Source organism: Corythoichthys intestinalis, chromosome 11 (assembly GCF_030265065.1).
Source record: "Corythoichthys intestinalis isolate RoL2023-P3 chromosome 11, ASM3026506v1, whole genome shotgun sequence".
NCBI classification, from domain to species: domain Eukaryota; kingdom Metazoa; phylum Chordata; class Actinopteri; order Syngnathiformes; family Syngnathidae; genus Corythoichthys; species Corythoichthys intestinalis.
The window spans coordinates 19860407-19886513 of NC_080405.1; the positions used below are offsets into that span (position 1 = coordinate 19860407).

General features: G+C 39.0%; 2 protein-coding genes across 8 annotated transcripts in view; one reads left to right on the forward strand and one right to left on the reverse strand.

The window, feature by feature from the left end:
- Positions 1 to 16740, reverse strand: part of ubxn1 (UBX domain protein 1) — a 21007-nt gene extending 4267 nt beyond the window's left edge. Inside the window, exons 1-8 of one of the 7 annotated variants that reach the window (XM_057849701.1) lie at positions 16667 to 16740; positions 8224 to 8288; positions 7912 to 7965; positions 7699 to 7817; positions 3215 to 3296; positions 2799 to 2990; positions 2672 to 2723; positions 2491 to 2607 (exon numbers count right to left, since the gene is read on the reverse strand). In XM_057849701.1, coding sequence (XP_057705684.1) covers positions 2491 to 2607; positions 2672 to 2723; positions 2799 to 2990; positions 3215 to 3296; positions 7699 to 7817; positions 7912 to 7965; positions 8224 to 8288; positions 16667 to 16669 — 684 coding nt within the window. In that variant the 5' untranslated portion in view covers positions 16670 to 16740. Of the gene's footprint in view, positions 1 to 2490; positions 2608 to 2671; positions 2724 to 2798; positions 2991 to 3214; positions 3297 to 7698; positions 7818 to 7911; positions 7966 to 8223; positions 8289 to 8394; positions 8803 to 16666 lie in introns of those variants that run through there. The other 6 variants (XM_057849703.1, XM_057849706.1, XM_057849705.1 and 3 more) reach the window with 6 other exon arrangements.
- The window catches only part of ehd1a (EH-domain containing 1a), a 31140-nt gene continuing 20632 nt past the window's right edge, over positions 15600 to 26107 (forward strand). Inside the window, exon 1 of the mRNA XM_057849699.1 lies at positions 15600 to 16292. Within this exon, the coding sequence (XP_057705682.1) occupies positions 15904 to 16292 (389 nt within the window). The 5' untranslated portion in view covers positions 15600 to 15903. The remainder of the gene's footprint in view (positions 16293 to 26107) is intronic.

Genomic DNA, 26107 nt, shown 5'->3' on the forward strand with positions numbered 1-26107 from the left:
ACTAAATATTGCACATTATATTTTGAGTGTGTAGAGCAAACATAAAACTCTCAATGATGTTGATGAAAAGGTTTATGCCTGTCAGGGCCACTAAAAGGGATCCACGGATAAAAAGACCTTGTAGTTCTTAAAAGATAAACGCTATTATGAGTTACAATAATTTGGTACTGAAACCCCTCCTGATTTTTTCATTTTTATACAATTTGTAAAATTAGTTCAACTAGTAGGTCGCCATTGTTGTTGACTTCACAGGGCAGTGACGTCACATGGTTACGCTGCCGGGCTTCCAGAGTATGAAACATGTCATCTGTTCAACCCTTTCAATTTGAACCTGAGAGGAACATTAATGAGCATGACAGCACTGTCAATATTTCACAAAATGAGCAGCAAAAGCAAAATGAACAGGAAAGGCGAAATGAGATGAGAGTAGCGGGGGAAAAAAAACAAGTTCTGCTAAAATGTGCGACAAGAGGCGAATTTGACACCCAAAGTACTACCGTGCACTTTCAGCTTGTTTTGTTCAGATGCATACAAACAAAACATACTAAATGCCTTAAGAAAATACTTAACGGTAAATGTAATAATATCAAATAATGGTGGTTTAAATACGCTACATGACTATTGTGGCCACCAGTCAAAAATCTGCTTTACAGCTACCACAAGAGAACACAATGCTTAAAAGTATGAGAGGGAAACACATGCAAAAAGTATTTTGAGGCAATTAAAACGTAATAAAAGACTCTATAAAACCACATAGTAAGTACTCGATGCTTTTAACCAATGTGCGCATGTGTTTGTGTCGCCGCGTAGAAGGAATTTCAGTAAACCGGTAGTGTTCGTCTAGTGACAAACTACGTCATTTACCCGCGCCTCCATTGCGCACATAAAACATGGCACCCTCCGTAGGTCAAAACATGTACTAAATATTGAAGATTTTTAAATTAATGACAATATTTTATGTTTCCAATAACGTATTTTAGTAAAAGCGAACAATCGTGGCTCATTAGAACCTACAAGTCTTTAAGTTCGAGGTTCCCTTTAAAGGATAGGGAATGATTGCAACAGGTTTTTGATCCGTGATTTCTATAAACCGTGAGTTTTAAGCAATGTCTTTGGCCTAATGGTGTCCAGATGTGAACAGCATGACAAGAGATGGTTAATTAAATAAAAACCAGGAATTTTTTGCATGGATGAAACTAGGGGTGCGCGATATCCATTTTTTGAAACCGATATCGATAACTTCCTGCTCCTTAAGGCTGATAATATATATTCACCTGAGTTTTTGAACACCTGTAGGTCAAAAATACTAGTGGTGGATTCAGCATTGATTTGCCTTTGACCTAACCAGAATTTTCATGATGACATGAACATTATTATAATGAACAAAACAAAGAGAACAACAGTTTTGACTTTTGAATAACAAAGTGCCAATATTATTTTTTTCAAATAAATATAATTTGAGTCAATCACAATCAATCAGTCAATATCATTGATGATGTGTTCCCCTGAACAATAAGCACAGAACTAAAACAAACATAAACCGAACATGCATTGTGCTTTGTCACCAGATAAAATATTTGGTGCAACAGGAGACTTTTGTCGTCGTGGTCAATGAAACAACTTAACCTGGCATTTATAGGACAGCAAGCTAATCAATAACCAAGAGGCCTCTCAATAACTGGTAAACATAACACTGTAAAATGCAAACATTTGCTAATTGTCATAGTAAGGTTCATCACTCAGTGATGGAAAAATAAGGCCTCTAGAACAGTAACAAAACTGCATACTGGCAAAACAGGAGTGGAAACAAACGCACACATCCCAATCCGCCGACACAGTGCCAAATTTAATAATATAATAATATATAATGTTATTGGCTTTATTGGGATAACGTCATCATTCCTATTATCGGACCGATAATTATCGTGCACCTCTAGATGAAACCCCAAATGTGCAATTAAAGAGGCACTAAAGTCATTTTCCAATATTTTAAACTGTTTCATACATTGAGAACAAAATGGGAGCATCCCCTGGTCGAAGTGTGTCTATCTGTGTAGTTAGCTTATTTGATTGAAACACGTTAAAAATTTAAATCTTTCTGCATACAGTAGGTTTTGAAATCATTGTGCCTTATTACGCAAGTAATTTTTTCTCCTCCATGCCTACCTATATCGGAAGCTCTGAGCAGGCCAAGCTGTCTCAAGTTGGCCACTTCCTGGTTCTAAACAGCTGCACCAAGCATACAGTATAAAAATAATGCAGTATTTAAATCTACATGTGCATTTGCTATGATTTAGTACAATACTTTTGTCGCAAGATTTTTTTCCTGTCATTGTCAACCCCGCGAACTGTTCCACCCTGCTGCTGTTCACAGTCTAGTTGGCCGAGAGCACCCCCGCAATAAATACAACTTGCACATGTTTTTTCCTCTTCATTCTTTGGCTGGTGGAAGTTACAATCTGAAAAATACAGTATTTATAAAGGCCTGACCTGTATCCTGGACTCGTCGTACTCTTTCTTAGTGGGGGGCGGTCCCTGACTGGTGGGTGACAGCGGACCAGGCTGGACTGGAGTAGTACTTGTGCTCGAAGTTCCTCCGCCTCCGAACTATAAAACAGCAAGGTAAGACAAAATTCACGTCTACATTCTTTCATTAGATATTATCAAATACCTTTTTTGCTCTCTCCTCCCTGTCTCGTGCAATCTTTTCTTTAACCCGTTGCCTAGTGGGGATAAACCACAGTCAAACAACATAATATTACCAAGTCCTGTTTCTAAGATGATAATGGGGACCGTACCTGGCCAACTTATCCTCCATCTTCTCTCTCTTTCGCAGCTCAGCCAGCTTCTTCATGTCGTCATCTTGCAGCTTACTGCGAATCTGCTGCAGCTCCTGGCCCTGCTTCCTCCTCTGTTTTTCCTTCTCCAGCTCCTCTGCACGCTCCCGCTCTCTCCTCTCTGCCTGCTTCAGCCGCATCAGCTCCTCTAGCCTGTTACAGACGGAAAGCATGTATCAGTTAAAAAGATTAAAACTGAAGGCATGCCATTCCAGTTGACTCTTAGAAAGATGGGCTAGCCACACCGAAGAACGAAACTTGTAGTTGCGATTTTTAATTATATTTTGGAACGGGGCCTGAGTTTTTCTGACACACCTTATGCAGTCGTCCATGGTGATTGGCATTGAGCATACGTTGACCCATGAGTGCACTCTGACCTTTTGACTTGCTGTTGTTTCTCCTCTTCTGTCATGGGCTTTTTCTCGGCATCTCCATGCTGGCTGACTTCTTTGCTTGCAACTAAGTGAACAGATGTGAATTGTGAATGGACAGGCAAGACAACAATAGGGGGACCTTTTACAATGCAATGACGTATAAACATAGCATCCATGGAAAATGTTGAAATGTTGATGCTTCATTAACAGTGTTGTTAATCTTACTGAAAAAAAGTAATTAATTATAGTTACAAATTACTTCTCCCAAAAAGTAATTGCGTTAGTAACTCAATTACCTGAATGTAAGAGTAATTAGTTACTTGGCAAAGTAATTGGTGATAATTACTTTTTTTTTTTTCCCCCTCAAAAAAAAAAAAAAAAAAAAAAAAAAAAAATTGGCCACACTATGTGAAGTTTTTTGTGAAGGTTTTTGGTACAATTGGCCCGAGCCCAATTCTTTACCCTAATTTACCCTTTACCCTGAATCAACTGTTAAAAGTTGTTAAAATTGCTCCCATTATTGCATTTGTTCCCTTCTCTCTACTTTCGACATATGAAAGTTTTAAAACTGTTTCATCATTTAAAGATAGATTCAAGTCAAGATTTTGCCGATTTAGAAGTATTTTAGATAAAAAGTTACTTAGGTTCGCTAGGAAGGTTCTCTACAACAGAGCCGTCCTAAAAAGTCTACTGCTTTAAGATGGCGGCTGTCTACTAACGCATTTAGTGCCATGCAGTGTTGTTAATTTTACTTTAAAAAAGTAATTAATTACAGTTACAAATTACTTCTCCCAAAAAGTAATTGCGTTAGTAACTCAGTTACCTGAATGTAAGAGTAATTAGTTACTTGGCAAAGTAACTAGTGATATATATTTTTTTTTCTCAAAAAAAAAAAAAAAAAAAAAAAAAAAAAAACAGGTCACACAATGTGAAGCTTAAAGGGTTTGGGGGACAATTGGCCCTAGCCCAATTCTTTACCCTCAACTTAACTAGACAAAAGGTTATTGCGATAACTAGCTAGTAACCTTTGCTATGTGTGGAAGTCATTTAAAGTTGTGAATCAATCGTTAAAGTTGTTAAAATTTCTCCCGTTATTGCATTAGTTCCCTTCTGTCTACTTTAAACATGTGTAAGTTTAAAAACTGTTTAATCATTTAAAGATAGATTTAAGTTAAGATTTTGCCGATTTAGGAGCATTTTAGATTTAAAAAAAAAATTACTTAGGTTCGCGAGGAAGGATCTCTACATCAGGGCCTTCCTGAGAGGTCTACTGCTTTAAGATGGCGGCTGTTTACAAACGCATGTAGTCCTTAAAACATGTTGGCAATGCAGCAGTGTCTGTCATTTGCATCTAGTTCTATAATATGATATCTACCGTGTCATGTGGGTGTAGTTTGTCGGCTATGGCAGCAGTCAGGTATTATTGGAGCCACCTAGCATCGCGGTTGCAACGGCGTCTTCCCCACTCCTGCTCTGCTCTCGTCCCCGTGAGTCCGTTTCTCTCAGACTTTTTTTTTATTCAACCAACTTAGTAACGCATAGTAACGCACGCCTTTCCCGCCTCAGTAACGATAACGGCGTTGCCAAGATGAGAAAAGTAATTAATTAGATTACTCTTACTGAAAAAAATAACGCCGTTAGTAACGCCGTTATATTGTAACGCCGTTATTAACAACACTGTTCATTAACCCCTTTATAGGATAAGTGACTATTTTTGGGGTATTTGAAAACAAAAAACTTAAGCCCATAAAAACTAATGCAAAAAAAAAAAAAAAAACAGTATTACGTATGTCCTTTTCATTTTGATTTACAAAAAGGACTGTATTGCAAGAAATTTTTTCAGCCACCCAGGTTATAGAAATGCATTAAATAAAAATATATATTTATAAATCCCATATGGTTCAAACTCAAAAGTTATTGTACAACTCAGTTTTACAAAAGACGTAACAGTCAAAAATTAAGAAAAACACTTAAAAGAGGCTGGCACTAACTTTTTCGGATGACTTCGCTGTAAATAATTGATCATATTTTTTAGGATTAAATCTAGCCGCTCTTGTGCCTACTTTAGAAATGCTTTGTTTCAAATATTACAATATGCTTTTTCACTATCACTGGTTTCTTAAAAGAAGTATTTCCACATAGCGGAGAAGATTATGGCAGCCGAAAAGTGCAATGTTAGCGAAAACACATGAATACTGGATCGAATCTGATTATATGACCAAATCTGATACTCCTTATTCGCTGTGAATGCTAAAATTTTAGTGCCATTGACGGTGCTAGACGCCCAATCCATTTATACTAGGAGAGGCGAATGAATGAAAGTTCGCCTGCGCCAGTCAAAATGGATTACACCTCTAGCGCCGTCAAAGGCAGCCAAAGTAGTGTTGTATCGGTCGCGAACGATTAGTTCTTTTTGAACGCATTGTTTGGGTGAACGAAACCGAACTAATCACCATCTGCACTGATTCGTTCTATGAGGTTGGTGCTTGTTCGCTGCGTGGGAGGGCGTTGAGCAAGCGGCAGCGTATTCGCTGTGAATGCTAAAATTTTAGTGCCATTGACGGTGCTAGACGCCCAATCCATTTATACTGGGAGAGGCGAATGAATGAAAGGTCGCCTGCGCCAGTCAAAATGGATTACACCTCTAGCGCCGTCAAAGGCAGCCAAAGTAGTGTTGTATCGGTCGCGAACGATTCGTTCTTTTTGAACGCATTGTTTGGGTGAACGAAACCGAACTAATCACCATCTGCACTGATTCGTTCTATGAGGTTGGTGCTTGTTCGCTGCGTGGGAGGGCGTTGAGCAAGCGGCAGCGTCTTCTGACATCGCACGCGACCAATCAGACGCCAGCCTCATCGCGGGCAGGGGAGGGAGCGGAAACAGAATCAGGGCGTCTGTCACTCACTTCCACGTGTAGCCAATAAGCAGCCAGCGTGCAGGCAGGAAGGCAAGACTGAGTTATGTCACTTCCCGTTCAGTGACTCGGTCCTCCGGAGGCTCCGGTTCCTGACCTAGCTTGCTGCTAACTTGACTTTGCAGTAATGCGGTGAACGAGTCAAAAAATGAAAGGAAATGGCTGTCACATATTTGTTAATGTGGAGCCTATCAAATGCTGCTCAAACAGACAAAAACACCACACAAACCTAGCGAGCATGGTTTAGTGCCTTACTTTTCTCAACAGACTCAGGACTACATATAATGACATACTATCAAATTTACAGTAGTTTAAAAGACTTTCGTGTGTAGCTACGAGGCAAGCAAAAGCTGAGCTGCGGTCGCGTGACGGCAGTGCGGGGGGAGAAAACTGTCATTGTATGGCGGCTTCATGGCAGCGATATTTACCTCATATGTGCACAGAAAAAATATTTAGTATGATCACCATAATACTGATTTGCAATGAAACTGTATATACATGTCAATTTTTCCGACTGTTTTATTTTCTTTCGTGTCGGGTGTTAGTTGGTTTGATAAATTATGTCCATCCGTCCATCATGTGCTACTCAAGCGCCCAAAAACAACGCAATTTTTCTTAACAGACTAATGAGAGTAGAAAGGCAACTTCGTAAAGAGCAAACAATTATTTCTCGTCAGTATTTGACGATCTGAGATGAGGGGACGACAGGGGAGCTGACCGGATTATTTTATTTGTTAATACCAGTGCAAAAACTCAATACGATCATCTTAATACTGATTTGCAATTAAACTGTCAAATATCAAAATGTAGTATTTTTATATCAGAGCAGCAACATTTGACAACTAGCTATTTACACTTTATAGTTTTAACAATAGTGACCAAAAACAATAGTGATGGCATAAAAACTAAAATACAACAGAGCGAGAGGTAAATATGATGTGTTGGTTGGTCGTTAAACTTTCGACTTATTTTTATTTTCATGACAGCAAGCATGCCGCGTTGGCTGGTAGCAGCAGCATTGTATATGTGATCAAGACCATGCTAAAGAAAGTCCATGCGCCCCCGACCTCAAACCCCCACTCCCCCCACAAAAGGAAAATGTTTAACCGTGTCCTAAATCGAAATGCAAGCACGAGCCATGACTTTAATCCCATTGAACTAGGACAGACGACGCGGAAGTTCTCCCTCGCTTTTGCAGCAGCGGGAGGGAGACGAGGCTGTTTGTGAAAGCAGAATGATATCGCCTGTCACTCATTTCTAAAACTACGACGAGTGGTCAATGTGTGCAAGAGAGGGAGGGACCAAGCAATGTCACTTCCCGTTCAGTTATACTGCGAAGCGGTCTTTGGTGATTCGTTCGGCAACGTCACTTCCCGTTCACTAACCGAACGATTCATTTGGGCGGGGAGGGATATGAGGGGGGCGAACGATTCGTTGAACGATTTGTTTGAACGAATCTTTTTACTGAACGAACCCGAATGGATTCGTTTACTCAAGTGAACGACAGATCTCGTCACTAAGCCAAAGAGTTAAATGTGTGCTGTAAGGATAACTTGGTCGCCCTGCCACATACCTCCAGCTGTGTCTCCCGGCGTAGACGCTTGCGTGCCGGCCTGGTCATCGTCCGTTTCTGCCAGAACAGGAGGCTTATACGGCTCATCAATGTCTGGGTCATTCTCATGCTCCATTAACCTAAGGAAAACACGGGTTCTCTTCCCAAATTCATTCCATTGACACTGCCTTTACTTTGGGCATTTTTAACTCTGTTCGTGTGCTACTGACTCACCAGTCCATGGCTTGTTCGATCCCCTGGTTCCCGGTGCTGGCCACGGCCCTTTCCCTGAAAGGACAGGATAGTGTAAGACTTTTCTTTTTCCTCCTTTGTTGTGCTCGATCAGTCCTTGTAGTGTAACATGGGCGGAACTAGATTAAAGAGAAATGCTATATCTTTGAGACACAGTTGAAAGGCTGTAATCCGAATGCAACTGAGAATGAAAAATAAAGAGTGCCCAGCATACAAGCGGTGGTCCTTACCTACAGCGACCACAACATCATTCTCCACAAACCTGTACAAATACAGTAATTCACGGTCACTCACGCTCTGTTCCGGTCGAAGCCCATCTCCAAAAGGCTTTCAAGCGTGGTTAAATCTGCCATCCTCAGCTGAAAAACAAAAGTTTTCCTAGCTTTTTAATCGATTTACCCTTATGCCCTCACTCTGACGGAAGTTACGTCATTAATACATTCACTAGACGCAAGCCAACTTCACCTAAACTCGGGAATTCCGTTCTAAAGCAACTTTACGACTGGTATGATGAACGTTAGGAAGTTGAGGATTAACTTTGCTGATTACCACTGCCTGGTCAAGTGTAGCTGTTTTACAAGACTACACACGAGGCTCAAATTAGCATTGATGTGGCTAATAGTCAAAGAGCCCGTGCTAACATTAGCGTTCATGTTTAGCTAGGATTGCAACACAAAAGGCGAGATTTCCTCAACGCCGACAACCCTAAGAGTCACCAATGCATTGCAATTTCAATGCCCGTTGAACATGGAAAATAACCCTACTTGTGCTATTTTAACTTCCCTGTTGGAAAGACAAATGAACTACGACAGGACAGTAGTTGGCTTACTCACGTTCTCTCCGCAGCCACACTACGGAAAAGCACGAAGGTCAGAAAGAACCAAATGAAATCAGCGAATAGAATTGTTCTTGTTGTAGTTTTACTGGCGGTTAGCATACAACTTGAACTTTTAGTTTTGCATTACCATCGTTCGATTCAAACCTTTGTTTTCAAAAACTACTAAAAAATTTTTGGGGAAAACTTAAAATGTCTAAATGTCTGGATTTTTTTTTTTTGTTTGTTTAGCGAATTTAAAATGCAATATTTTAAAAGAATTTAAATTATATTAACACACACAATAATCTACAATAAAATTGTCTTAACACCACTCAACGTTTTCTAAACTATGAAATTAAATACAACAACAAAAAATGGAATCTTCCTTCAGGTAAAACACTACTGCTTTAGTTCACAAACACAACTCAAAAAAAAAAAAAAAAAGCTCCTTTGGGCTGCTTTGAGACCACATAAATAAAATTAAAATTGGGGAGACGGGGTTAAACTTTGGTTCACTACATTTCTCACAATTAACGTTAACAGTAGAAAACATACCGAAGGACACTTCTCGCTAAGCAGCTTCCTACTCGAGTTTTGCAGGTTAGCTAATTCATACATTTTACTGTTATGCTAACTCTGATGCAGGTCGGACTTTTAGTAGCAAGGTTAGTGGTGTGTTCCCCACCTCCACAAATTGACGTCTTTTTACATTACCTACAGTGGTTGCTGTTGCTGCTGCCCGAAATAAAATTGTAATATCCCTCATCTTCGAAAAGGGCGGAGGAAGTGGCATGTTGTTGACATGTTGTATTTCTGTCTGGGCTGTGAGTGCGTGTGTGTGTGTATGGGGGGGGGTGTCTAGTCATCAGCCAATCAAACGTGTGTTTGAGGGGAAGGTCTAGTCATCAGCCAATCAAACTTGTGTTTGAGGGAAGAAAATGGACTGGCATATTCAGCAAGTGAAAAGGGGTAAATGTCAGCCTGAATATAATGAAAGTAATTTACTTAATAATGGTAGGGTCAATTATATCCACACAACATATGGAAAGACAATCTAAATTACCCATATAACTGAACTCATGCTATAATGCCAATAAGGCTGGTTGCTTAAAAGTTGGTGGGGACAATTTTAGCATCCTGAGAAGTTAGTAGTGTCATATCCCTATGCAAACCTACACCCTTGTTAAATTAATTTGTTAACAATTGGAGGAGCCCACTCAGAGCGCAGACTTCCACCTAAGCAGCACAAATTCATCTTAACATCACTATGCCGTCCAACTGTTGTGTCGATTTATGACCTCTTTACCTTCGCCGTCATGCACCAAAATGTCGTCACTGTCTATTCTCATCATATGACCTACCCTGCAAATTTGAATTAAATAGGCTAATTATAATAGTAATAATAATTATTATTATTAAGTTACCGCAAAATTCCTTTGTTGACCTATGTGACCTTTGACTTCATCAACCCAAAATTTAATCACCTCCTCCGTTTCATATTAAAAATTATCCTCCAAGTTTGATAATAACCCCTTTGTTCATGCTTGAGTTATCTTGAAGACACAGTCACACTGATCTCTATCTCTAGGTTTCACCTACTAGCTGAGGTAACAATTTATGTTGTAGGTGATATATCATTACATATATTTATTTTGTATAGTTTTGTTAGAGGAGCTGGCTGAAGTGGCTGGGGAGAGGGAAGTCTGGACTTCCCTGCTAAAGCTGCTGCCCCTGCGACCCGACCCCGGACTAAGCGGAAGATAATGGATGGATGGATAGTTTTAGCACAGATAAATTCAAATATATTTTCCCCCATTTAGAAATTAATTTCAAAAACGTTTGTTGAACTATCAAACTACTGGAGCACCCTGAAAGAGCAGACTTCTGCCTCAGCAGCCTGATTCAAAGTCTAGCCATCTTTCAGAGTGGGAACTTTATTTTCGCCCTCATGAAACAAAATTTCCTCACTGTCTCTTCTCATCATATCGCCTACTCTGCAAATTTGAGGTAAATAGGTGAATCCATCGCCCTCATGAAACAAAATTTCCTCACTGTCTCTTCTCATCATATCGCCTACTCTGCAAATTTGAGGTAAATAGGTGAATCCATTGTCAAGTTATCTAGTGTTGCACCGTTACCATTTTTTGGCCCCGATGCCGATACCTGGCTGTGCAGTATCGGCCGATACCGATACCATACTGATACCACCCCGTTTATATATATATATATATATATATATATATATATATATATATATATATATATATATATATATATATATATATAATCCCCCCCCAGAGCTACATAATTGGATGTGAAATCATTGCTATCAAGGCTTTGTCAGGCTGTTGCTTACCTTTGCAAAATAGGAAAAAGACTAGTACAAAGTATAATACTAGCCCAACAGTAAGAAAGTAAAAATAAATTCATAATAATAAACTCTGAATGAACTGAGTAAACTTTTTTAAACCTCTCAAAGGCCAAACAGTGCAACTTTCATGAAATTATTGTCACATTCTGCTGCTGGTTAGATTGTGTTTTGTTGCTGGGCTGTTAGTGGGGGCGTTCCTGACGTCGCACCTGAATCCAATGCAGGCTCATCAACGCAGCATTTAAGCACGGGTGATCTCAGAGAAGGCTGCTGAGATATTTGCTTTGCTGATCGCCATTTGACATCTCGCACTATAGTCTCGCTACATTTGCTTGTTACGCCCCTGCGCTGGTTTTTTTCTGTTAGTGTGCTGCACTCGTTTGTAACCTCTACCCTGTGCAGGTATTTGAGTGTTTTTATTTTGGCTTTTTGGCTCGCTGCCTATCGTCTTAGTTAACCTTCGAGTTTGTAGTATTGAGCTCCGTCGACCTGCTGTCACGGACTCCTTTTGTTATTTCTACTATCCCGCTATCGCGTGTTATTTTTTGTTTGCAATCATTAAACCCTTGTACGTATCCCCCGCTTGTTGTCCACTTCGAGGTCCAACCTGGTTTCCGCATTTGCGGACGCTCACAATTAAAAGTAATAATAATTGACCACAGCATCCCGTCTCTCTATTAGCCTCGTTTTTTTCGGGAGGGGGTGGGTCCCTTATTTCTATTTCTGAAAGGTGGCAACCCTACTTTGGAAACAGTTCCCAAATTACTGCAGCATTTCTTTAAGTAAAAGACAAAGTAAAGTTGACGTAGTGAACTGACCAGAGATTGTTGCACCGGTCCAGCGCCTTTCCTCTGGATAGCAGTCCTGCTCTTGCAGGCTCAAACTCATTGTGTTCGTTCACGTTTCGTCTTCAAATGTTTGATCAGGTTCAAGGTATTGAAACTGGCCGATTTAACTCCACATCTCGAAACTTACAGGCCGCAAATCTTGCATGCAGCCATTGATTTTAATTGACGGGATTTCTATTTTGAAATATTTCCCGACCGCCGCCATGTCGCCATGTCAGCCATGTCATTGGTCAGAAGTGGCTATTGGCCCGTTCTCATTGATCTGGAGCAGGCCAGTAGCAATAGCTGTTTGGTGTTCACGTGTCATCACACAACACAGAGACAAAGTGTAGTGAGCGCCAGGAGAAAAAAAAAAGGCTGCGGTCAAATGTTATAATAATGGACCGGTAAATGGTATCGGCGCCGTCTTTGTTGGTACTCGCCGATACCGATACCACCATTTCGGGCCGGATCGGCGCCCCCTGCCGATACTAGTATCGGTATCGGTGCATCTTTAGTTATCACAAAATTTCTGACCGCTGACCTCATTATCCCAAAATTTAATCACCTCTTCTGTTTCATATTACAAACATATCCTGTGAATCCGATAATCTCTTTGTTCGTTCTTGAGTTATCTTGAACACAAACATATGTAACTAAATGCATAACCTGCACCTTCTGTAGATTTTACCTGCCAGCGGCGGTAACTAAACCCTACATCGGGTATTCACTTCATGTCTGGTGTCTTTTTTTTTTTTTTTTTTTAAATCATGCATTTTGTTGGTGCACTAACACAATGGGATTTGCTTTTTGAGTTTTATGGGCTGGGTGGGTCTGTTACATATTTACAGTAATTGTAATGATTAATTTTTCTCCCACCTTGCTTTCTTAAGGAGCAGTAAGGGAGGGATTTAGCATTTTCTTGTCACCTTTCTTCAGAACAGCTCTCCAACACTACTCCTGTGTTTTAGTGTAAGTGCTTGTTTTTATTTTTTAAATAAATGTTTCTACTCACATCACACATCAGGCATGTTTTTCTTGGTAACCATGAACCATTTTGTGCATTTACATTGTTCTCGTTGACCAATAGAATGTGTAACGCCTTGTTTTTTCAAACTTCTGCCCTGTATTAACCATCTGCTTGAGTTCATCTAGGAAGAAGCTGTGCCCTAAATTCAAAAGGGTAATTGCAGGGATAATGTTATGAATGATTGATATGAAATAGGAGGTATGTAATCAATAATTTTTGTGTGATGCATGAAATTGATTTTGATGTTTGAATGCAATACTAAATAATCGTCACTATTGAATAATGTTTGACAGCCTATTATTCCTGTGCAAAATCACTGCTCCTGTAATGCGTATTTGTCTATTCATCACAAAGTTTTTTCCTCAACGGGCAAGATAGTGAATGAAAGAGCAGCTCGTTCAATTCTCTGGAGACGAAAGAATTGTTTAAAAGTCCAAGTGACTTAATTTCACAAATGTCTTAAAGAATGTATTTTCGTTTAACAGTTACACGTCATAAAACAAGGAAGGGTGAAGGAAACGGGAGGACGGGGTCAAGGGTCAGAGAGCATAAGAAATTCTGCTTAAGTGATCAGAAAGATTTACACAATAAACGGAAACAATGTCACAGAATGACTTCAGGTAATACATTGATACTGAATTATGACTGAATTCATATGATTACTCCTTGTCCTTACTCCCATCATAGGTCTGTCTTTCATGCTTCTGGTGAATGACCCTCGTTTTATTGCTGTCATAAAAGTAAAAATGTAATCTCAAGGGGGGTAAAAGCCAAGGATATGATGGTACTTGACTTTAGGTTTATTACACGTAAATGATGTTATCACTTGAGGACTGTGATTTGACCAGTGAATCATTCCTTCAGTCTGCAAATTCTGACCAAAAGAGGGCAGCATTATACCATGTGTGACCCGTTTTCTGGCTTTCTGGCTTCCTAAAGCATGAACTTTGTGTCAACAAACATTACAGTATTTTTACGCACTTACCAATTGAAGGGTTTACCCATCCATGTATGTGCTGTGGTGTCCTGTGTTTTTTTTTTAAATTGACAGTTGAAAAGTGTTTATAGTTCTGATTCGTCCTTTATTATCTAAATGAAGGTTTGCTACTACTGTACAATTCCTTTAACATCAAGTCCCAAGTTGTACCTGGCAGCTGTGCTGTTTTTGGGTCCCACCAGCTGTAACAGCATCTCCATATGGGAAAACTTGGCTTCCAGTGGATCTGCTGTTATCTATGGAGGGATGCCTCTTATCACCATTGATATTACAGTTTTGCATTTTGTGAGCATAATGACAATAAAATAAATTGAAAAGAAAAAAAAAATCGTTTTTTCTTTCATTTGTTGGTTAAATTGGGTGGGATGGGGGGGGGGGGGGGGGGGTATGGTTTATACAATGCCATTTATGCCAGAGTTTCAGAAATTGCCTAGCTAAACTGAAAAGGAAAAGTGTTTCAGCTGACTTAACTGTACAGAATATGTGTGTGTAGTAATTTATCCAACCTCCACTGCAATATTACATATACTAGTATATAATATTATCTTATTCACAATGAGATTATTTTTATTCATTTATTTACATCTTTATCGCATTTGTCTTTTTTACACTTTAGTCCTGGTTTGATCTGGTTATAAATGACATTAAAAAAAAAAGTCAAGACCTGCTGGGGGGTTGAATCATTTTGAACACACCTGTAACAGTACACTAGAAACTTTTTGCAAATTAAACAGATGGCTGACAATCAAAAGCTGAAAAAACAACTAAACACGAAAATAGACACACGTTACTGTCGATACCCACCCAGGTAAGCCTCACGTAAACTTAGAATATAATTTTTTTTTTTTTAATTAAAAAAAAAAAAATATATATATATATATATATATATATATATATATATATTAAAAACAGGTCAATGATTGATTAAACCTTTATAGGTACTAGTTTTACTAATAGGTGAAACATGAGCATTTACAGCAAACCCTCCCAGTTTAAATAAATTGGACGTCTATCGTTGACAATGAGTTCAATGTGATGAAATAATTTTTAAAATTCAACAGTGTTCATATTTTTATTCATGTTTTACTTTCATAAACATGCATAATTGTACTTATTCATAAAATATATGTGTATATACACAAATAATCAAGAAAAAAAAAAAAAAATACAATTGATACCTGGCATCCACACATGTGAACAAAGTGTGTGTATGTGGATCACACTTTTATACCAAGTTACTTTTTTTTTTTTTTTTTTTAAATCACTAAAAAATGTCACTTGCCCTATTAAGAATTAACAGGCTGAATATAATTCTAGGTATAGATCGATGCACCCAGAAGACGAACGTATATCAAAATCAATTAACAAAAGTTGGATGATGCAATTGATGACAGTTCTGAAAGATAAGCTTATTACAAATACACATACCAAAAAGTACACATTGGTGAGTTAAGTACAGAAATCCATAAATGCTGCAAATGAAACTAGACCTGTTTGTGTGTGCGGGCTGCAATTTACAATTGACTTCCGAATTAAATGGCAACTATGGCATGCCGTACAAGGTCAGGTGACGCTGACGTCAGCCTAAAAGCTGTCAAAGTTAACCTTATTCGCAGTGACGAAATACTAAATAAACACACCCATACAGTAAAAGACGACATTGTGTTTTGAATATTTTGAGCTAGAATAATTATTATTTGTTTTAACTTTTAAAATCAAGTCTCCTCGTCCCGGAGGAGTGTTTGGATCGCGCTGTATGGTCAGCTAGCACCGCGGAGGGTGGGGACAAAAACTTGCCAGACCTCGCCCAGCCATTGCTTCATTCCGACGGGCAGCTAACCCTTAAGACGCTGCGAGCCGAGCCGCACCGTTACACCAAGTTTACGTCCAAGGGGGATTTTGGCACAGCTGTGTCAATAAAGTTCAAATACAATGTTCAGGAAGACCCTCAAAAAGGACCCCGAGCTGTTTCAGAACGTCGCGGACGGGCTACGGCAGCTTTACCGGACCAAATTGTTCCCTCTGGAGGACACGTATCGATTCCACGACTTCCACTCTCCTGCCCTCGAAGATGCCGACTTCGACAACAAGCCCATGGTGCTGCTGGTGGGACAGTATTCCACCGGCAAAACTACATTTATTCGCCACCTCATGGAGCAGGACTTCCCCGGTATGCGAATCGGGCCCGAGCCGACCACCGACTCGTTCATCGCGGTCATGCACGGGGATCAAGACGGGGTGATCCCCGGTAACGCGTTGGTCGTCGACCCGAAGAAGCCCTTCCGTAAACTCAATGCCTTTGGTAACGCATTTCTGAACAGGTACAAACTTGCTTTCAATTTTTATTATTTTTTTTAAGAAAACCTTCAGTGAATATCCATATTTTCAAACATATTTTTAGTAAAACGTCTAAATGACAAGTACACGCGGTTTCAACCACTCCATATACGGTGCACGCCCTTAGTCAGTACATAGTTTCACAATTTCACTAGGCTGATGCAGTCCTATTAGCTGTGTCACGTTTGTGAGTTTCCCACTTTCGCAATTTTCCAAATGTGAGGTTGTATGGTAGATTAACGCTGTGTAGTAGTGGTTACAGCACGCCTGCGCCACAGTTTTGAAGTTTGGGGTTCGACTTCCGGCTGTGGCCTTTTCGTGTGGTGTTGAGGTGCTCACTAAAAGTACAAAAACATACCATTAGGCTTGGTGAAGACTAAAGGGAAAGACGACACCTAGTATAAATGATCTTCATGTAGGCTAAAAGTATGTAAAAGTATTCAAATCGTACATATTTCCGAACTATAGTCATGGAGTACAATAACGATTAATCACAAATTATGACGCTGCGAACAAGCGCTGATAGACTCAAGCACAGGTGCATGTGATGATGAGTATTATGACGTCAAGAGAAAAGGCGGGCAATCTGAAATACTCACATTTGATTGGTCAATGAGCCAAAATGGATTGGACGTCAAGCGTCCTCAATGGCAGCAAATGAGTTAAAGGTGTTGTATTAAATCACCCATAGGTTTGAATAGTGGTTAAATTCCGTTTCTCACAAATTTCATCCAGTTTGCTAGGTAACTATCAGACTGTCCTTGCTCCACTTCATCCACTTACTGTGAACACCTGGAACAGGCACTGAAACTGTCTTGAAGTCGCCCCTTGACTGAAGACAGACTTGTAAGGTGATGTTGCTAGGCAACAAGTTTGACAGTTTATGTGGCTTTATGCCATACATCCTTTATCCTTATCTCAAACGGCAAGAAAGCCACCTCCCATTGTGTCCAAGTAAGCAGGTCTTGTGCAATGACATTGTCACAGCAGGTTAAAGGTTCACATGCCTTTGGCTGACATTGTAACACGTTTCGAGCAAGACTGACTCAGCAAGTGTGCCAAAAAGATCGTAATTGTTGTGTTATTCTCCCTCATACAGACCTGTTAGTTACATTTAGAGTGGATAAAATGTATGCACACCAATTATGTTTTGTGTGTGTGTGTGTGTGTGTGTGTGTGAAAACTGAAACCTAAGGCATAAGTTTGAAACTATTTTTCCTTAATTGATCCCAAATCAGTTCTGTGCACCAGAAATAAAATGTGTTAAAAAAACAAACAAAAAAATCCAATCTGTGCTATAGTCGGCAAGAAACCAAGTTTGAACTTTTTTTTTTTTTTAAGTTCTGTGTGTTTTGTTGTGTCATCATATGTGTAAAAGCAGTTTGTTTATAGCACTACTTCCTGTAGACAATGGATGGATGTCTCTCTGTTCCACCCCCAGTCCACAATGTGGGGGCACCCCGTGCTGGAACATTCAAGCCAAACGCACTAACACAAATTATGTAATGAACAGACTTAGATTATTACACGTATTAAATGGAAAGTATTTTAAGACAATTTTAGCAGAATACAACCCCCAGCCAAACAGGATACTGTATTAACACAACTGCACTTTTGAACAGCAATAAAGTCTAACACTAGGACTTCCAAGATAGACCATTTGACTATCAAATTAATCAACTGTCATTAAAAAAGTTAATCATTAAAAAAAAAATCAGTGATTAGTCGATTATTAAAATAATCGTATATGAGTAGGTAGACATAAGTGATGTGTAAAAAAAAAAACAACAACAAAAAACAAAACAAAAAAACAACCATATTGAGCCATGACAATTGCATTCAACAAATTGCTAAACCTAAAATCCCAGTCGTGGAATTGAACAATTCAATTTCACTTACTGTGTCAACTAGAATGTAATGAAAGTCTTGTGAAAATTGATAAATCGATGGAGTCAGAGATATTTTATCACATAGCAACTTCAAAATGATGATTTGTCAGGATTGACAATCATCATTTTGAAGATACAAATAAAGATGCATGATTACCAACACAACTCATTATTATGCTGAATGCAGTAGATGTAATTAGTAGAGGTGTGCACGGTATTCGGGACGCAATGAAGAACGGACCAAGAGTAAACATCACGCTTGTCATTACCCAGGTAATGACAATGCTCAACTCACGGCTCTGGCTCAACTCACGCCGCTAGATAAAAAAACAATAATACCTGACTGCTGCCGACAGCCGCTACAAACTACGCCCACATAATGCTACAGTAGATATCATGTATAAAGAACTAGATGCAAAATTACAGACTTGCCGGCATTAGTAAACAGCCGCAATCTTAAAGCAGTAGACTTCCCTGGAAGGCTTTTGTAGCGAACCTTCCAAGCGAACCTAATTAACTTTTTATCTAAAATACTCCTGAATCGGCAAAATCTTGACTTGAATCGATCTTTAAAACAGTTTTAAAGCTTTCGTATGCCAAAAGTAGACAGAAGGGAAAATATGGAATAACGAGAGCAATTTTAACTTTTAACGGTTGAGTCACAGCATTAAATTAATGTAGTTTAAAGCTGCTGATACAGAACTGGGACTTGAGTATTTTATTTACTGTTTTGAACTGTTAGCTTGATACTGAAATAGTTCTTTATTTAAGCCTGAGAATCTTTTTGTACAATTTTTAAAACTAATTTACGAAACATTAAAACCAGCTAATAGCTTGGGGGGTCATCAATAATCAATTTGTAATCGAATCATAGCCTCTGAATCGTAATCGTAATGGAATCGTTAGGTGCCCAAAGAGATTCCCACCTCTAGTAATCAGTAGGACCGCAGTGTATGTTTACTTTTAACAAACAGGCCAGACCCCTCGTTTCATAGCATAGCATTGTACCTGTATAAATGGATGATCACAGCTAAGCTCATTCGTCATTTGTGTTCAAATACTCCCACATGCTTGTAGCATCGTACTTGACTTGAGGTATATTGTACTGCGACAAGTGTGAATGTAACATGAATGGAGTTCTCGTTAGCACACAGTTGTTGTTCGTGCATTATTGGACATAACATTTTGGTGACGAAGATGGAGCTTCGGTGCCGTCGTTGTTCACTGCCAGTCATGTTCTGGTATATAATACTTGATAAGATAATAAATATTTAACATATGTGATTTTAACCAGTTTTGTTGCAGCTGTGAAGATACAATGCAAAAAAACATGTGATTAGTCTTCTTTTAAGATTGAAACATTGATCACTCCAGATTATTGCTTCAACAGCTACTTTACACACAGGTGTTACCCCGCTTTTGCCACAGTTCCGATATTTTGTCTCCCAAGGTTTCTGGTACACTTGGCATGTTCATGCAGCTTTTCTATTGTTCATGCAGCCCTAATCCTCCTTCAAAGTTGTTGATATATGTGGATAAACAAGTCCAATCCACTAACACTATTTCCACTTTCCATTGCAATACCTTCCTGTAATTTTGCAAATTGCTTGCCCTTTCTTCCACCATCTAACAAACAACATCAGTCAAACTCAGAAAACAGAATAACACATCTCAGATAAGACCTTTAAATGAGAGGCGGCGTTGCCGGACTTCACAGTTTGCGATTCATCTGTCCGAGTGTGTTAGACATGTGAGAGGAAACCAGATAAGATTGTCTATAAACAAAGCCCATTGTCCCATCTCTGCATCATTTGTCACCCTTTTGGACGCCGTCCTACAGTGTCACAGACCTGTGGTTCACTTTGAATGGAATATTTGTGCCTGTTTGGTCAATTAAAGATTTTGTTTTATTTATTTTTAACTCATATAATCATTGGTAATCAACCGTTGCCGGTGCTTGACTGATAATAGATACAAAGTGAGTTGTGGCTGTGGAGAAATTAGCTCCTTTGGGATAATGCCAAGTGAGGATTTTTTTCCTGATATGTTCAAATAGGGTGATGAAAATGGGATTGAATAAATACAATGGATTTATCCCAAAGGGCTTGGTGGTTAGAAATGCAAGTTTAGCTGTTTAAAAATATCGGTTAATGCTACAGATTACTTTTTAACCATCAGCTCACCTTTGATAGAAGCAGTTGTTCATAAAGGCAACACAGCACAAATTAGTCATGTGATCCTCACACTTTCAAACTCAAAGGTTGGTAGCGTTTAGGGCTGCAGCTATTGAATATTTTAGTAATCAAGTGTTCTACTGAAAATTCCATTGATCAATCGAGTAATCGGATAAAACATTTCTTTTTAGGTAAAGAGCAATTATAAATATACATGAGAGAACAATACTTTTCACCTGATATTGAACCATGTTTAGACAATGTCTTTATTTTAGATGTACATTGTTGAAAACAGCCAACAATTGCATCTCAGATGTGACTAGAACAAACAACAACAAATTCACTGCTTTCACTCAAAGAAAAAAAGATCTTATTTAAAAAAAACAAACATAAACCTCTTATTTCTTACCTATTAATGTCATTACGCTTGATAACACACATCACTTAGGTGTAAGTTAGGTGTTTTATCCATCAATGATGCAGAGCTAAAATTAACACTTACCTTATCTTTATTATGTTTTTATTTTACCATATTTTTCGGACTATAAGTCAGTTGTTTTTTTTTTCATAATTTGGCGGGGGGTTCGACTTATACTCAGGAGCGACTTATGTGTGAAATTATTAACACATTATTAAATCATTTCACATGTTATTTTGGTGCTTTGGAGTAACACTGATGGTTTGAGAAACTTGTTAGCATGTTCTTTATGCTATAGTCACCTGAATAACTCTTAATAGCTATGTTACGTTAACATACCGGCCACGTTCACGTTTCGTTGTTCATGCATCATGTAACATTGTCATACTGTTCATTTATACAGCATGTTGTTCTCTATTGTATTTTTATTTTAAATTGCCTTTCAAGATGACATTTCTGTTCTATGTGTTGGATTTTATCAAGTAAATTTCCCCCAAAAATGTGATTTATACTCCGGTGCGACTTGTATATGTTTTTTTTTCCTCTTCGTTGAGCATTTTATACTTGCTGCGACTTATAGTCCGAAAAATACGGTACACCCTCATCACTCTACAGTGCTGTGTTTTTACAGATTAAATAAAGCCTGTATAAAAGGCACTTTAGCCACGCATCGACAGTAGTCACAATTAATAAAAACTTAGCCCTTCGCAGAGCCAATGTTACGTTAGCAAGGTACAGTAACATTAATCTTATTTATTAGCGCTAGGTTAACTTAATTTTAACGTGTCTCGAGTATCGCTCCTCCGTTCTAGGAGTAAACTGGATGCCTTCGGTGGAGCTGCAGCATTGAAGACGTGCTGTAGTGTTATGCAAGCGCTGTCTTACAATGAATACATGAAATACTGTTCGCCTCGGTGTCCAGCTTAAAATGCTGCCACACGTTTGACATTTTCTGATTTTTCTTGGTGCCTTTCTCTTCGCTTCCGTCAGCGTCTTCGCCGTTACCTCTTGAAAAATCAAATATATCCGCCACCTCTTGTCTTTTTACTGTACACACGTGACATCAGTGTGTTGTGCCGCATTAAAAATAGTCCGGGCAAAACGTCATGCTTAGAGCTGGCAGAATGAAATGAATCCTCGAGGCATGGAAAATTCCTCGATCAATTTTTGAAATTGAGTGACTCGAATTATTTAAGTAATCGTTTCAGCTGTAGTAGATTTCATTTCTTCATTTGAACTACATTTAGCTTGTTAAGTCATTCATTTTAAAATAGTTAAATGTCTGTCTTACATTCACAGATAAGTATCAATTTCTTGCCCTCGGGAGTTTGTAGTTAAATGCCTTTACAGTCGGTGCGGGGGCTGGGAGGGGGGCAAACTGGGAGCCTCTTATCAGGGAAAAACTGATTCAGCAAAGTGTAAAGTTCCGCACTGCTCCCACTCCGTCCTGTCCTTCTCCTGGCCTTTAATTCCAGGACACTGACTCTGCGCTTTTCCTGAATGTGACGCACGCACTGCCTGAAACAAAGATGGTCAAAAAACAGGTGAATCCGCACCAGGGCTGTTGTAGGTTTAGGCAAATGGAAGTAAACCGTTGCGTTTCAAAGTACAAAACCCTCAAATGATGGTGCAAATCGGAATCTGTCCTGTACCTCAGAGATACTCCAAAACTGTTTTTTTTTTTTTTTTCTTTTCATCAGAAAAGTAGGTTAACATTGTATGGTGGAAGGTCACAAGTCAAGAAGAGAGGCATGAGCCTAACTTTAAGTCACAAGACTTGGATGTTGACCTTTGGTGTTATTTTAGCAAAGATATGCCACTGCAGGTTCTTACATCCACTTGATACATAATTAAAGAGTGATTGATGTCACATACTTCCAAGGACGTTGTGTCTGTTCATAATTTGTTATTCCCTTAACCCCCCCTCCCCTCCCTCGGCAAACCAAGAGGAAACTATTGGAATTGACGGCTAAATGGAAAGCATTGAGTCAAAATTCCAAAGTATGTCGGCAGCTATGACAGATGGAGAAAAAATCCTGCATGTTTCTTATCTATAACAAACAGTATAGTGTTATAATGTCAGGCAGGGGCGTATGTTACATGCTCAGTTTTCACTCCTGCTTGGATTTTCCTATTTTCATTGTGTAGTGTTAAACCTCTGTTAGGGTTGGTGGTGTGGTTGTGTATGTGTGCGCGCATGCCTCTGTGTGGTTTCAACATGGAAATAAAAGCATGGTTCCTCTTGTCTCATGACCCTGCGCCTCTGAACTCTTGTTTGGAGCGTTTCTTCGGTTTTACTGAACACGACAAGCCCTTCTCTAAGCTCCAGGCTGTCATGACAATTGCATTCTTTGTCTTGACTGCAACAGCATTTGTATGGACGTAAAATATTTTATTCTCGGCATATCTGTGCAAATCTTGGCTTAATTTCTAACCTACTAATCCTTGATCTTAACCCTTTCAGGGACAGTGATCACTACAGTGGACAGCTATTCAAAAGATGACATTTAAGAATTTTAACCTTCTATAGAGCAAGTGACTATTTTTAGTCATTAAAAAACCTTAAATATTATCCATTATTATATATAAAAAAATATGAATCATTATTGTATTGTATTTTTTAAAATCATTTTAAAGAAATTTATACATTAATACTAGGGTTGTGACAAAATATCGAAATGGTGATATATTGTGATACTTTGTATCCCAAAAGGTTATCGATATGCTCCTGCAAGAATCGAGATATCAATTTAAAAAGGTGTCAATGTCTTTACAAAAAAAAAAATTAAAAAAAAAAGGAACCAACAAATTGCTACCAAAATCTTCCACCATAATAGTGTCTCAGTTAACTCTAAGGCTGCCTTTACGGTGCTCGACACCCAATCCATTTCGACTGGGAACGTTTGTTCATTCGAAACCAGAGCATTCACAGTCATTCTGTCAGATTTTCGGGGCATTTATAGGTCACTTGCTGTTCATTTTAGGGCATTTCCAGTTCATTTCCTGTTGAGTTTGAGTCACTGCGTATTCACTTGGGTGATTCCCAGGTCTGTAACACAAAATGAACAGGAAGTGACCCATAAAATACCCAAAAATCAACAGGAAGTAACTGAAAATCAACAGGTAAATGACCTTAAATGGCCCAAAATTATCTTATTGCCTGGCGTTGGCTGCTACTGACGGCCATAGACGTTCAAACGGATTGGACATCTAGTCGTGATAAACTCATTCCAAGTCACAGCAGAAGCTTGTTTTTCTGTTTATTAGTTGTTTTTAGAAACTGTTTTTAGAATGATTTCCTGACCATTGTATTGATAATCGTTGTATCGTCACATCATCGTTATCGGGAGCTCTGTATCGCAAACCGTATCGTATCCGTATCATGAGGTACCAAGAGGTTCTGACTCCTAATTAATACACTGGTAATAAAAAACTAAATCGATGACATAAAAACAAAAATATCGTTATAACATCGTTAAGTTCGCCGACCACACCACCTTGGTCGGGGGGATGAGGCGGTGTACAAAGGAGATTGAGAAACTAGTAGTGTGGTGTTCGAAGAACAACCTCATTCTGAACACCACAAAAACCAAGGAAGTCATACTTGACTTCAGAAAGAAAAGCACAGACCCAGCACCACTTACCATCAATGGGGACTGCGTAGAGCGAGTCAATTCTTTCAATCCTGGGCGTGCATATTTCTGAGGACCTCTCTTGGTCTGCTAACACCAGAGCAGTGGTATGAAGGGCCTAGCAGCGACTCCACTTCTTGAGAATGCTCAAGTAAAACCATCTGGAACAGAAGCTGCTGGTGTCCTTCTACAGAGCCGCGGTGGAGAGCATACTGGTACAGTGGGGAGAACAAGTATTTGATACACTGCCAATGGGTTTTCCCATTGGCAGTGTATCAAATACTTGTTTTCCCCACTGTATGCTGGGTGCACAGCAGCAGACAGAAGAACCTTACAGAAAGTCATTAACACGACCCAGAAGATAATCGGCTGTCCTCTGCCCAATCTTGGGAACATTGCCTGCTCTCGTTACCAAAGAAGAGCTGATAACATTATTAAGGACCCTTCTCATCCCGGCCACCCACTTCTTTGACCTGCTGCCCTTGGGCAGAAGCTACAGGTCCCATAAAACAAGGACTAACAGGCTGAGAGACAGCTTCTTTCCCAGGGCCATTAGTACCCTAAATAAGCACAAAAACTGTGAACTTCCCATAAACGCTCTTCAACTGTTGGAAAACCTTTATTCATATTTTATTCTTGTTTTTGCACAAATGGCGCAGCTAACTTCAGGACCATATTGCACTATTTCTGTGTTGCACATACAGTATTTCAGTCTATGCAAACTATAATTACTCACTTATAACCCTGGAGTATATATTTTCCTGTTTATTTGTTTTATTTAATCAAACACATATTTTTACACTGGATTCCCACGTCAGATTTCGTTGTTGACAATGTTCATTCGTTGCTGACGATGACAATAAAATTCTATTCAAAATATACACTGCTTATGGGCCCAACTAAAACTCTAAAGATGATTCCCACCCCCCCCTTTATAGAATTTAATTCATTGTGTTCCATTAACGTCCAATTCGTTTAAACTGGAAGAACTCATGGTGAACGCTCATCCTTCAGTACCATTGACGGCACGAGATTTCCAATCCATTTTGGGTGGAAGGGGGGGAATAAAGAAATGTTCATTGGGAGTGGATGTTTATTCGCCCCTCCCTGTCAAAATTGATTGAATATCGAGCGCCATTAATGGCAGCCCATGAATTCAATGTGTGTCCTAAGCAGTGTTGTTAATCTTACTGAAAAAAAGTAATTAATTATAGTTACAAATTACTTCTCCCAAAAAGTAATTGCGTTACTAACTCAATTACCTGAATGTAAGAGTAATCAGTTACTTGGCAAAGTAATTGGTGATAATTACTTTTTTTTTCCCTCAAAAAAAAAACAAAAAAAACATTGGCCACACTATGGGAAGTTTTTTGTGGAGGTTTTTGGTACAATTGGCCCGAGCCCAATTCTTTACCCTAATTTACCCTTTACCCTGAATCAACTGTTAAAAGTTGTTAAAATTGCTCCCATTATTGCATTAGTTCCCTTCTCTCTACTTTCGACATATGAAAGTTTTAAAACTGTTTCATCATTTAAAGATAGATTCAAGTCAAGATTTTGCCGATTTAGAAGTATTTTAGATAAAAAGTTACTTAGGTTCGCGAGGAAGGTTCTCTACAACAGGGCCGTCCTAAAAAGCCTACTGCTTTAAGATGGCGGCTGTCATTTTGCATCTAGTTATATCTA